General features: G+C 35.9%; 1 protein-coding gene across 13 annotated transcripts in view; it reads right to left on the reverse strand.

The window, feature by feature from the left end:
* The window catches only part of TTLL7 (tubulin tyrosine ligase like 7), a 75,510-nt gene that overhangs the window by 19,652 nt on the left and 41,731 nt on the right, over positions 1-14,127 (reverse strand). For all 13 annotated transcript variants that reach the window (XR_008202464.1, XR_008202465.1, XM_052667080.1 and 10 more), the window contains 7 exons: positions 13,840-13,998; positions 8,631-8,725; positions 7,637-7,784; positions 7,485-7,558; positions 4,254-4,389; positions 3,621-3,707; positions 684-879 (listed from right to left, as the gene is read on the reverse strand). Coding sequence is in view for 11 of the 13 variants with exons in the window: in XM_052667080.1 (XP_052523040.1) it covers positions 684-879; positions 3,621-3,707; positions 4,254-4,389; positions 7,485-7,558; positions 7,637-7,784; positions 8,631-8,725; positions 13,840-13,998 (895 nt within the window). In the remaining 2 variants the exon portion in view is untranslated. The remainder of the gene's footprint in view (positions 1-683; positions 880-3,620; positions 3,708-4,253; positions 4,390-7,484; positions 7,559-7,636; positions 7,785-8,630; positions 8,726-13,839; positions 13,999-14,127) is intronic.

Consider the following 14,127-nt stretch of genomic DNA (forward strand, 5'->3'; position numbering starts at 1 on the left):
ACTAACATACAACTAACAGGTGTGTACATCCATTAAAGTGCCACATACCTTATACATAGTAGTCATTCATGTCAGATCCGCCAGTATATTTTTTATTATATGTTCTATTAGTACATTTATTTCTTCTTCCTAGTCACCTTTAATCAGGTAGACTCAGTCCTCTATAACATGCATCAGATTTAATACAGAGCACATATTTCTCTATAGGCTAAAAATTGTGTGGGGCTGCTACATTAGGCTTCCTGAACGGAATAATATGGAAGAAAGAGTTTGGTTGCTGGAGCATATATCTGTAGGCCCATCTTCCCTCATCTGCTCTTACATAATTGTAAAGCTTTTTAATTCAGTCTAAATAAAGAATGCTAACATTAAAAATAAAATTTTAGAAATACTTGTGTAATAACACGAAACTTTTCTCAAAGTAATAAAAGAGCAAAGAGAAGCATTTACAACATTTCCAAGTGTAACTTGGATGTATCTTTCCCTATAGCAATCTTGTAAAAAAATCCTTTTTAAAATAAAAAATTTTCATTAATTTAGAAAAGATTTTAAGGATGAACTGAAAAAAACCAACATATTTAACTCTGAGTTACGAATGCTAATATATTCTGAAATAAGTGAAGTATTTTATATAATTTCTCATGTATGCCAGACTTAGCTAGAAGCATGATAATTTCTCTTACCTGATCGTTCTGAAGGTTTATATTTATTTTCTTCAAGATCATATGATACTTTTTTCTCTTTTTTCTCATTGTGGTCTTCCTTTTCAGTTTCATCTCCTGACCCTGACATACTGCTGCCACTATCACAGCTGCTATCACTACTGTAGTTCTTAAATTTTCTTAAGGGTTGTGCAATTTCTGGCATAGAACACAAGGGCTGAAGCAAAACAAAACAACACAACACACAAACACACACACACAAAAAAAAAAAAAAAAAAAAAAAAATTAATTTTCTTCATAATCCGAAAGAAAACAGAAGAAAATTTTACTAGATTTGTGAGTTATGGAGGTTCATTTGTACATACTTAAACTCTCCCAAATTTGACTGGAAGATTTTCCATAATTTTAAAATAAAAGTTTAAGTAGCTCATTAAACTAGTGACAATAATCCCAAACACTCTCACACAAATAGCAGCATAATACAGTAAGGTGAAAATGTCATTTTATTTTATTTCAAGTACAATTTATACTACCCAACATATTGCATTAAAGTTTAAAATCACCAGTCAAATGACACAGAATATTATTTACAATCAGTTGCAATCCTTAACTAGTATTTGCAGAAAGTGAAGAAATGTTTTAATAATGATCACTCTGAAGTAATGAGGTACACAAGGGAACTTCAGCTGGTATGCTTCTGAAGGAGCATCCTATAGAAAGCAGGATCTGGAAGGATACAGCAGGCTATGTTAGGCATCTTTGGAATCCCATATGTACATGGGATTCAATGTCATTAAGTAATTAATCACATGCTATTACCAAGGCTAATGTGAGATAAAGAGCAAAAAGTAGGAGACAGTGTTGCAAGAATGTAGGTAACAGCAGAAAATTTTCCTTCTTACAGCAGTCGTGGTGCAGTCAACAGAAGTGCAATGTCCTCCATTATATCTATCAACCTAAGAAGTCTCATGTGGTCCCTTTTTTCCCCCCTACATGCTTTCTGTCCATTAACTCCCATCTATAGTAAGTGATGCCTTCATCTTCCTAGTTGTCTAATGGACAGCAATTTTGTCTCACATTAAAAAATATTGCAATTTCCAAACACGCTTTGGATCAGCATGAAATAGAAAATTTCCCAGGATTCATTTAAGTTTTAATATAATGTAATGCACAAATATAAACTATGAAGGACAATATTTAATAGCTAAACACAAGCTACCTAAACTTCTACTCCATACAAGGAAGTGATAGTATGTTTATGCAGACTCAAGCTGTCTGGCCAGAAAAGGAAAAGTTAAAGAAATATTCAGATTAAAGTGGTACATCCCACAGGGGAAAGCCTTGACAATTGTTCAGACTACACAACAAGGAATATTATGATGTCTACCTACCAGCCAAAAGGACAAATTAAGGTGTCTCAACACTTAGTGATTTCTCAGAAATAGCTATCCTAATAATGAAATAATATGTATCATGGAAAGATACTTATTAAACATTCTTGATGTTATACAAGAAATAAAAATAATCATTTCCAATCAAAAATCATAGATTTTAAAGGAGATCTTATTTCCAGTTACCATATGCATATTCCTAACACTTTCTATACTTAAAAATAATAAGAACATCCTGAACAAGACTTCAGATCAATTAAACAAGAATAAGAAGAAATGTCAAAGAAATTACAAAAAGAAATAATAACAAATAAAATCCAGATCTGGGTTTAAAGTCGCAATTTTATTTATAGTAAATTGCTTAGCAATTCTAATCAGCTTGATTTTCCCTCATTTTGCTTGATTGAACTCGTTTGATTCTATAGCAGAAGAATTATAACAAAATTTCCTCTAAAGTATATGCATTTATTTTATTTCCTTCGATCTTTTTTGTATGCAGTAGGTGTGGTGTAATAAACACAGCAGTGTAAACCTTCCAGTATGCGAGTCTAAGGTGCCCTCTAGAGGCCAGAAACTAAAAAGACATTTTCAGAAAATATTTCTCAAGCCATGTAAAATTCAATAACGTTTTTAATTGCAGACAAAATTGTCTTTGCTCTGGAAGACTCTCAGCTTGTTTTCTAACACGAGCTCCTAACTGTATTCAAATTAAAAAAAAAAAAAAAATTTAAAAAAAAAAAAAGAAAGAAAGAAAGAGAGGCTGAAATTTTTAGCAAATATGTTTTGTTTTTGCATGTGAAGATTATTTATACAACTGCACACCTTGTATCCCTCAGTTTTATATATGGACATGGAGGAAAATGAGGGAAAAATGTTTTTCTCCCTCCTTATTATTCCAGCTGTTTAGATTCCCTACTGTTTCTTCAAAGAAGGGAGTGTGCCCAAGGCAAAGTGTGATTTCCTGAGCACTAAAGATTTAGGGAAGGCAAGACTTTTAAGAATCTTTACCAGTTTGTAGAGATACAGAGTGTGTTCAAGGCAAAGGTTCAATTGAACTGTGTGCACAACCAGAAAGTGTTAAGCTAAAAATAACATAGATTCACTTTAAATTCAGATTTTGGCTCCAAGATACATCGTATGATGTTTTTAGCAAGTAAGCAAGCTGCAGATACATCATGATTATAAATAATCCTTTGAGCTTCCATAGTGCCCCTTATCCCATGATCTCAAAAATCCTCAGTGGCACTAACTGACTAAAGATCAAAGCATTCTTTTGAGATAATTTGTGGATATAAAAGATCATTTCACACACTGAAATCAAGTAGTGTCTTGTAGAACAGTTGTTGCCATACCCAGCAATTCCTCAAAACAGCTTAGAGAGAAAAAGAATACCATAGAGTTAAAATTTTTCATTTTTCATTTCATTTTTTAAGCAAAACACACAGGCTAATGGGAGCATGAGGAAGAAAGCATCCACCAGGATCAGCTAACTAAATTTCCCAATTAAAATCCTCAGACCACTTTTTTATAGAGAGGAATAGAAAAATGCTATCTAAAACTCAAATACCTTAGGTCCTCGCTGTCTGGTGCATTTTCCCATTAGTTTTTCATCATCTATTTCACACTGCTCCAGAAGATCCAAGATGTCCTCCTCCTAGAAATAGGAATTTCAATATGATTAATTCAAAACATGGCATGTCCTATTCTTCCAAAGTTCAAGTGCCAACTGATCTGACTTTGAAGTTACTTTGATAACCTATTCCTGAAATAAGACAATGAATGCCTCCAGAATAAGATTCTCCTATTCTTTATCTCTGACTGTGTAAGTAAACAATGAAGCCGAGTTTGGGGATGCCTTGAAATAGTGGAGCTGGTTTTATGATATCAGTTATTCTAGTCTGTAGAAGTGCACAATGGGTTGGAGACATTACTGGAGGAAGGAGGTAATGACCAGCTCATAAGCAGTTTCTGCCAAGTATAAGGCCGAGGACTGGGGAAATGGAAGTCAGTGAGCCTGTCTCCACTCTGGGCCCACTTTCATCCAAATTCAAGGTTCTAGCCCACAAGCAATACAAAGTATGATGAAAATGTTATCAAATGTTATTTATTACCCATCACATATCATTATCATGAAAGTAATCTGCAAGGATGTGAATTCCAAGAAAAATGACTTCAAGACAAGACTTCTATGCATCAGTACCTTCATTCTTTTTAAAGGGTTATTCATTTCCCGCTGAAGTGAAGCAGCTCTCCCAGCAAGAAATGTCTGGAAAGCAGTGGCTAACAAACTCTCATACTTTTCAAGTAATGATTTATCATCAGGAGGGTAAATTCGCCTGAAATAGGGGGAAAAAAATTAAATAGTATCTCCTACTGATAAGCATAGTATTTTCTGAGCTACTTATCAGACTAGGAACAAAAGTCATGCAGCTAGTTCATGGTAATGCATATGTATCCCATCTGTAATTATTATGCAATGCCATATCATGAGACATATGCTCCTAGCAATGCTATCCAAATCTAATTTTAGCTTAGTGAACACTTACATGTTTAAACATAATTAGCCAGCCAAAAAAATCCCATGCAAGCCATTCCAGAGATATGTAGGAACACAGCTTTGCAATACTCTCTGAAATTTCAATCAGTCTGAATACATCCAAGTGTAAATGAAGTATTAATAAAGTATTGCATGTAAAATTCAGTGCAACGAAATAATTTGTATGAGCAACAAACTATAAAAAACAGTGAAAATCTGAGCAATTCTTTGAGTTAATGGACATAACATAAAGATTGAATATGTGCTGCACTTGAATGATGGAGATGGGATACTAACTTACAACATACTGTAATGAATAACTCAAATTAATTCTGCCTGCACTGTGCAAAGCATAAGCACTATTTATAAATTAATTGGCAATACATGTCTGGTATGTTTTGGATTATTTTTTGTGGAATTCTTACAGTGCTTTCTCTCCTTTTGCTTTACAAACTTCTCATTGGAAAGATTTTATGTTACAATTTCATAGCAATGGCAAAAAACAGTCTCATTAGACTCAACTGGAAGGCGGTTCAGTTTCCATAAAATACCTACACAAACTCTAACCCAGGTGTAGTCATCATTTTTTATGGTGTTGGTTCCACTGCTGAAAATCTAGCATAGAACAATTATGTATGTCTCTCCAAAAGTAATGCCTCCTATGTATTTCCATGGAAACTACATCAGATACAAAGACCACAACATCACTATTTGAAAGAGAAAAACCTTAGCTACAGAACACTAATTTTCAACACAATCATCAACATTAGCCATGCATTTTCACCAGCAATAAGCAACAGTCTGCATTCCACGTTGGTAACAATCTGCACCAGCAGAGGTGAATTACTGTCACTATCACCACCACTGAAACACACCACCTACCACCTCAGTGCTCAAATCTTCTGTTTGGTCCCCATAAATGTTCAGCAGGCACTAATGGATGCCAGTGGGTGCCACTTTTTCTACATGGAGGAATTCAGTGGTACCCCTTTGCTTCATTTGCCCTTTCATGTCAGACACCAATTTGTCAGACTTCTTCTCTGCTGCCATCCGTCATACGGCAACAAACTGTAATGGGATACTGGTAGGAAGGTTCAACCTCTACTGCCATCCCACCAACATCCACCTCTGATTTCATGGGTCAACATAAAATGGGAGGCATTACTTTCAGAGCAGCCCTCATTCTTTAAAGTAAAAAAGGTATTTACCCTAACATATATGGAAATACACTGTAGTCAAAGACCATTTCAAAGACATACACATTCTTTCCACAAGTGCTTGAAAGCACAACTCCTGCTTTGAAACACCGCAAGATCCTAATGAAAGTGACAGGCTAGTTGTATTTGCAGGTGGACACTTGACTAAGCTGCTTCCTGAACTGACATTCACAAGCATGGTGTCTTTACCAAAATCTGAGGTTAATGGGAAAAAATACACTGTTCATAGGATTAGGATTCAAAAGTTGTCTGGACATAAAGATTTCTGTAGATTTTCATTCTGGAAACAATATGAATTCACACAGCAAAGCTAGCATGCAAAATTTCTATGATTCTATGGCAATGCCTGAGAGGAACTAGTCCTGCTCTGCAGAAGGACATCGCAAAGAGAAAATACTGCTTAGATAACACCTGTCTGAATCTCTAGCCAAGATTACTTCTCAGGCTCTGCTGACTCTCCAGCCTTTTTGTGAACACATGATATTATGAAAACAACTGCTGTTCAGCCCTTTCACATGTGCACATTTGTCACGAAATGCCACTTTACTTTTTCTTAAGAAAAAATAAAAATATTTGCATTTTTATTGTTTTAGATTAACCAAAAAGCTTAATAAAGAGAAGATTTGCCTCATTTTCAGTCCAGAGCTGGATGAGCAACCTGAAATGGGACCAGTTAAAAAGTTAAAGTTATCAATAAAGCAAAATGTATTAAAAGCATTATGATGTTTCTCCTTCTCATTCAATTAATAAGAAAAGAACTCTTTCATTGTGTTGGTTTTTTTGTGTACTAGCTCACCTTTACATGTGTCAAGAAAAGACATAATTAAAGCTGGGAACATTACAAAGATGTAATTTTTTTTGTAAGCAAAGACAATTTGCCAAAAAGAAAAAAACACAGAAATGTGTGTGTTTAAATAAGAACTTTACTGGGTTGGCATAGAGCATCTGCTCAAAAAGCAGAGATGAAGAACAGCAGTAAATGCATTCTGACTAATTCAGAATGAAAGATATGAACCCAGACCTCTTACATCCCAGATGAATGTTACAAAGATTGGGTGAATGTTCCCATCATCTCTTCTCAGTGGTGCTCTGCTCCTTTTCACCAAATATTCATTCCCTTGCATTCACTTCTCATTGAAGCTAATGTCAAGAAATAATAAAAACATTGTAAAATAAATGCTTATTTTCTGGCCAAATCCAATTACAACCAAGAGAAATATTAATGTGATAGAAGCACAAACAAGGCTTCTGAAGCATCATAGAGAACATTTGGATTTGATATTTCATTCTCTGTAGAGTAATGCAGGCATATTAACATCCTGATCCTATCCCACCCCAGAGAAAAGAATTGCCATTTGTGATTACAGAAGAAGTCCAAAATGAAAATCACGCTTCTTGGTACACTCGATACACTGAACAATCACATCTTTGGAGCAAATGTTTTGCACAAACACTGGAGTGATTGATGCAATATAAAGTAAATGCATGCAAAAATACAGAACCAGAGAAAGACCTCAAAAAAAAAAAAAAAAAAAAAAATCACCTGGTCTAATCTGTGTTTTCTATCAATGCATACTTATCTTTGTCATAAAATTATCATCTGCCACAAATGTTTATTCCCTTTATTCCCAACAATGAATGCATTAAATCTTCTGATTGATATAGCTCACATGATTACCTGTAGTTCCCCATGTGCCTATTTTCATGCTCTTCTTTGGAAATCTGTTTGCGTACTTGTGCAAGTCTTTCCTTCTATAAATCAGGAAAGTAAGACAATTAAAACAAAGATAATGTAAATCATGGGCAAGAAACAGCATTTTTCTTTCCTACCAGTTCTTCTTTTCTCCGTTCCAGGGAGTGGCGTTGCTTTTCCCAGTCTGAAGAACCTGGCAACAGTTTTTTCATTGAGCCTTGACCATACAGTCTCTTTTGAGCTTCAGCTTTCTGTTGGGCTAAATTTCTCCTTTTATCACTTGTTCTGAATCACAAGGAACATTAAGGTACATCAATCCACAAAGAATAAGAACTAGAAAAACGTTTATTCTCTCTACAGATAACATTAAAGACCATCTATAGCAAAATACATTGCAGAATATATCTAGCACATTCACTTAAATAAGCCCCCATGCAGGTTTTGATAGCTAAGTAGCAGTAAGAAGAGTTCAGGCATTATTTTTCAGAACTCAAATCAGAGCATCAAGATTTACTGCCTTATCAAGCATTGGTTATCGACATAATGCAGCTGAGTTGAAATGCACTTTCATTTCAAGTAAATCATCTGCAGCTTTCAGTTGCTCTTGTATGGTTAGTGATACACAAATGAGTAGTCAAACACTAAGAATTTTTTTTTAGTATTAACTTTTATGGCTGCCAATCTTCACACATTAAGGTGTGCTATAATGACACTGTTGAAATTTAATGCAGAAATATGGTAGCAGCTATTTTCCTGAAATTTAGATTTTCTTCAACAAATTCCAACAAGCAGGCTTTCTTATAGAGGGGATGCCTTATGACTCTGCATGAAACTATTGTCAGAGCAAACTTGCTATGACTACACTAATATTCCCAGTATGAGATCTGTTTGAAAAAGCATCTAAAAGGCATGAAAATGACTATTACCACTTCATTTCTGGCAAGCACTTGAACAGGTTTAAAAATTAAATTTGAGCTTTTAATAGCAAAACTCACAGCAAGAGAACTGTTTAAGTTTCAGAATTTAAACAGGGAAAGAAATGTCACACTCTACTAGTCCAATTGAAAACAAACAAGCGAACAAGCAAACAAAAAAAAAGAGAGAGAGCCAAACTGAAGAAGACAAGATTACCTTATGTTGAGAAGCTTTAATGCATTTAGCAGAACACCCTTTTTTACATCATAGTCTATTTTTTGGTCAGTTCCAAAGCTTGGGGCTCGGTTAATCTGGAAAAAGAAAAAATAAGGAAAAGAAGGAAAAAAAAGGAATGCTCAACTTCATTAGGAACTTATCTGTTGTAACAGGAAAAGACATTCTTTCAGATATCACAGAGAACAAGAGAACACATGTTGAAATGCTCATCTCAGATAGTATTTCTTAAATAATTAGAGAATCAAGCATCATCACAGAAGTCAGGAGCCAGGAGATGTACCTCTCAGACATCAACTTATCCAGACACTCAGAATGAACCTGATTCAAGTACTGGCAATTTAAATCCAGTTTAATGCATTCTTGGTTGCTGTGGCTTGAAATCTACCACAGCAAGTGCTGTTAAGCACATTATAACTATGTGCTGTGCTACAGGAGTCCAGCACAGGAAACTTTTTCCTTGTTCCTAGTCTGGAATACAGTTCTACTCTGAAAAGTAACAAGTTGTAAAAACAGAAATCAGCATCTGGTATGAAAACATAAATAAATAACAGAATGAGTTACTTCAAATCTAAGTGCAGAGCAAGACATCATAAATGTTAATATAAACATAGAAGAAGAAAGGAAATGAAACGAGGAGACTTCACCAGGCATCATCTAACCACCGCCAAGCTCTAGAGCCCCTGCAGAAAAGCTTTCAGGAAAGCTTTGGGGGAGAAAGCGTAAATGCATAAATGTCTCAAGGAACATCTTTCAGGCTTGTATAAAGGGCTATACATGAGCAATAGGTGCTAATAAGAGGGTGGAATCGTGCTGATTGTGAATGAGCAGTGCTGGTGAGGGAAGGAACAGACTAACAGATTCAGAAGTGAAAACTAATGTCTTGTATCACATGCAAATGAGAAGTGAAACACAACATGCAGTACTATGGTTCAGTCCAACAAATACCTAAATACACAAATAGCTCACTGAAATGAATCAGAAATGTAAAAATCAAGCCCCAGCTTCTTATTCAGAAGAAATGTTAGATATTGTACAATATGATATTCTGTACTGAATTTTTGACTCCATAGTAACATACAGCAACTAACAATATTTGGCTTTGAAATGCTTTTTTCATGCATCAAAAACAAGTAAGCAGACAAATATAACATCAAAACTTCCAATCAGTTAATTTCTAGTATTTTACTAGAATCAGCACACTGAAACCTTAAATTCAGTTAGAATGCAGTTAAATACAAGAAATTATTTGAAACATGTAAAATGCTACATGAGTCCAATATCGAACTCACAGGACTGCCAGATGCACACATACACAGACCTGAACTAGGTAGGTCTGTAGGTGCTAAAAATGTACTCTTAGAAGTATACTCTGAATTACACTCTGAAAAGTATAAAATAATTTATAGTCTCTCTCCTACAGAGTGAATGTTGCCAAAAAAGCTATTCTGAACAAAACCACATTGACTGTGCTTAATAAGCAGAAAACTAAGGTAGGGGTAGGAAAGATGTAAGAAGGAATTTAAAATGCTGTTCTGAAACCAAATGCTACTGGGAAACATTACACTATCACCCCACTTAAGGCAGACACTTAAGAAGTTGAAATGCTACTGTACTCATAGTTAGAACTGGAGCTCTACTCTGTGACTTGCAGAGGATTGTTGGTGTTTGTTTTTTTGATACACAATTCCTGACCAAAGATTGAAATCCTGACCCTAATGTAACCTCAGTCCTGAGGAGCAACTAGACGGACAGTGAAAACAGTGATCCAGTTCTGGATGGCTGCTGCAAACTCATCTTAGTGCAGCGTTTCATGTAGCAGTAGATCCAACACAAAATCCAAGCAACTGAGTACATTAGGAAGTTAATACAGAGAAAGCAGCTGTGAATTTAAAGTCAACTGGCTATTCCGTGCTCACTGCATGTATAGATGTTTGAACTGCCTTTTGATTTAGTACAACTACATGCAAGGATGCTGCATTAACAAACCTTTCTTTTAAATTTCTCCACCTGTTCACTATCTCTCCTTTCTCACATCAGGAAACTTCAGAAGGCAGTCTTGACAGCTGACCTTAAGTATAAAGCCTGCTTATCACCCAGTGTAGATGGAAGATGAGACATTTCTAAGATCAAATGATTTCTGCTGGGCTCTGCCAGAGGGACACAGAAGCATGCATACCTAGTGACTAGAATCTGAATACTTTATTCAACTTCAATACAGGTTAAATGTCAGAAGAAATAAGTCTCTAAGGCTATATTTTTATACTGAAGCAAGTTCAGAAACAAGATATTCCTATTCAGTGTCATGTGTTAGGTTTATGCTATATTTATTGGATAAACTATCATCAAAACTTCAAAAGTCTGATGCATATAAAGAATACACAAGGGAACAAAGAAAAAAAAGAGAAAAAAACACACTTGCATTATAACTATAGTATTTTTGGTATAGACTATTGAACACAACATTTCTCACACATTTTCATAATGTCACAGTTTTAACCATCTTTCAGTAGTATTAGTAGTAGAATTAAACTCTCCACAAGTCTTTAATTTCCCCAACCAAAATCTTCAACTTTTGCTTTCACTGAAATACAGCGCAGACACTGAATCAAACTACTTGTGAGCATAGCAGTTGTGGAGCTCAGCATATTTCATAACTAAACACTTGTCAGCAAAGGACTTCATACCTGCAATAGTTAAATTAAGCAGTGTAAGCTGAAGCATGTAAGGCTCCCACCTCCAGCTACATTTGCAAAACATACTGACTTTTAAAAAATGAAGCTTTGTAAATGCCTAAAACACTGACTCCCCCGCCATCTTCATCAATACCTGGGAAAAACTTTAGTCTGGCATTTCACCTCCTTGTGGAAGCAATCAAGCGCATTCCCATCTCTAGTAATATACAGTAGGAATAGAAATATTCCACTGCTCAATAACGAGATTACATAATGAGTTCAATAAACCTGAAATCAATGGAAAAAAATACAACATCTTTTGAGTAACAGATATTTTATCTCCACTCAACCTGTAGGACAGCATGTTTTGGAAAGGATCAAATTCTCCATTAAGACAGTGACTCTCAGAATAGCATTTTTAAAGAAAAAAAGAAATCTGTAGCCCATAAAAACCCTACTGCATCAGATGAGATGCTGTTACTGGTTACAAACTATGCTGCTGACTGAGATGAAGAGCTTGATCTCAAGCAAAAGATTATACTTATGCAGCAACTTTCTGAAAAAACAATTCAAGCATCAGTTAAATGCAACGAGCCAAGTAATGTTCACAATGAAACCTTGTGAACTAGATAAAACTAGGTTTAGAGATAAAAAAAAAGGAGTGCAGAACAGAATCTGTGAAATGTAAAACACAAAGTTATGGTAAAACTGGAAATGACGTGGAACAGCTGGCCCGAGGGATGCCAGCCGCGGGCGCGGCGCCGCTCAGGGCCGCCCGGCGCCACCAGATGGCAGCGGTGCGTTTCCCTGCGCTGAGCGCTGTGGAAGGTTCCGGAAGTTCGGCAGCATCCCGGGGCGGGAGCGGTACGGGGATAACGGCGAATATAAAGAGAAGTCATCTCAGGAAAGCTGTCATTGCAGCGCCGCACAGTTTATTTCCTATGATAGTTTATTAAGCTAACTTTACAACAGAACGGCTCTGCGAGCTGTGGAAAGCAAGAACTAGGTTGGCCATCCTGATTTGGTCTTGGCAGTTTTCCCACAGCGCTGGGAACATGCAGAGCCTTGCCATTAGTGCTTGTTCCCACTGCTAGGGAGAGCACAGCCCTGGGGAGCTTCGGAAACGGGGAAATGGTGGAACGAGAGAAGAGTGGAAGGCTGGAGAAGCCTGAGAAAAAATACTCTATAAAAATACCTATATTTTTGCACATTGTGTGTCTTGTGCATTATTATTTTACGTCACATGCGTACACACTGGGTATACATTATTATATCTAGTACATATATATGCAATGTATGCTTGTTCAGTATTATACCACACATAGTGTATATATATATATGGCAAACATGTTACATGTGTGTACTTATACACACATATACAAACCCTGTGTGTTTGCTCTGAGAGTGCTACAAAAAAGACAAGCAGAGACCATGAAAATCTGTGTATGAGTGCAGAAACTGACTACATTCTGCAGTTTGAAATTTCTCTTAGCTTAGATCAACATCTAGCAAAATAAGTTAAAGGATATCTGGATTATCAAAAACAGAAGAGGAGATCATTAACCTTCTATATTAAAAAGATAATAACAACCAAGTACACGACTTTTCAAGTCCTGAAGTATTCTGCAGCAATCCAAAATCCAAAAGCAGTATTTATTATTTTGCCAGGTTCCTCCCTCCCAAAGGAATCCAGGGGTTCTCCTCTGAGACTGCCCTATAGCATAAATAGTAAATCAGAAACCCCCAAATTTTGATATTTCATGTAAACATCCAAGGAGATAGAAGAGCGTCCTTCACAATGGATTCACCAAAGAGTTTAATTCATCATCTCTCTTAGAAGAGAGATTTGCTATGAAGTTAGATGAAATGCCTACACAGAGCAATTTCAGTCATTCAAAGAACCTGTGTGCAAACTACAGGCATTCTATAGATGGTAATCTGGAAAGTGCAGAGGTAAATCAAAGGGATTGCTGGACAAAAAGAAAAGTATATGTAGTACAGATGAAGTTCATTGATTTTAGCCAGCACATCAAAGCCATTGAGTATGCCTGTATCTGTATGGTAGATAGTGAACTAATTTATATTTTTCTAACTAAAATTATACTGCAACTCTAAGAGAAATAAGCACAACTGTTGACAACTTTTGGATCAGTCATAAAATTACCTGGACCATCCTCACAAAGGAAATCTATGCAGTACTCAATTTCTATAAACCTCAGCTACAGTGCAGCTGGAACAATTGGATTAACAGCTCATTTCTCATTAAAAGTTCCAGAAACATTTAAAATGCAACATTTCTCCAGGAAAACAATGTGAGTCTCCAAAATCAATGCAAAACAGTGTTCCCATACAACTATTGCAGAAAAAAAAAAAGCATGATCTATTTACTCAACAACAGTACATTCTGCTAAGCACAGATTTTCTTTGGAAGTTTTCTTACATAGACATGAGTTCAGCTGGGGCTTGGTTAAGTTTACTCTTAAAAATTTATTTTACATTTGTTTAAAGGAATTTACCTCTAGAAGCCATGGTTTTAGTTTTCTGTCCAGCAGAATATCAAATCCCAGGACTTCAAAGCAGACGCTGTCACTTCCTGGCGCTTGCCCTGGCCTGCACATGCGATAAGCATGAAGGACGTGTGGCTCTGCAACTATGAGAGTCTTCACTACTAACTCCTGTAGGGATTTTTTTTCAGAAAAATTTATCAGGAGAGATGACACCATGATATAGCAAACTTACATATTTCATTCTTTTATAGATACTTTAGTAGAATGTAGAAGATTTGTAATACCAACTAAATGTTC

Source organism: Tympanuchus pallidicinctus, unplaced genomic scaffold (assembly GCF_026119805.1).
Source record: "Tympanuchus pallidicinctus isolate F22 unplaced genomic scaffold, pur_lepc_1.0 scaffold7, whole genome shotgun sequence".
In the NCBI taxonomy this organism is placed as follows: Eukaryota; Metazoa; Chordata; class Aves; order Galliformes; family Phasianidae; genus Tympanuchus; species Tympanuchus pallidicinctus.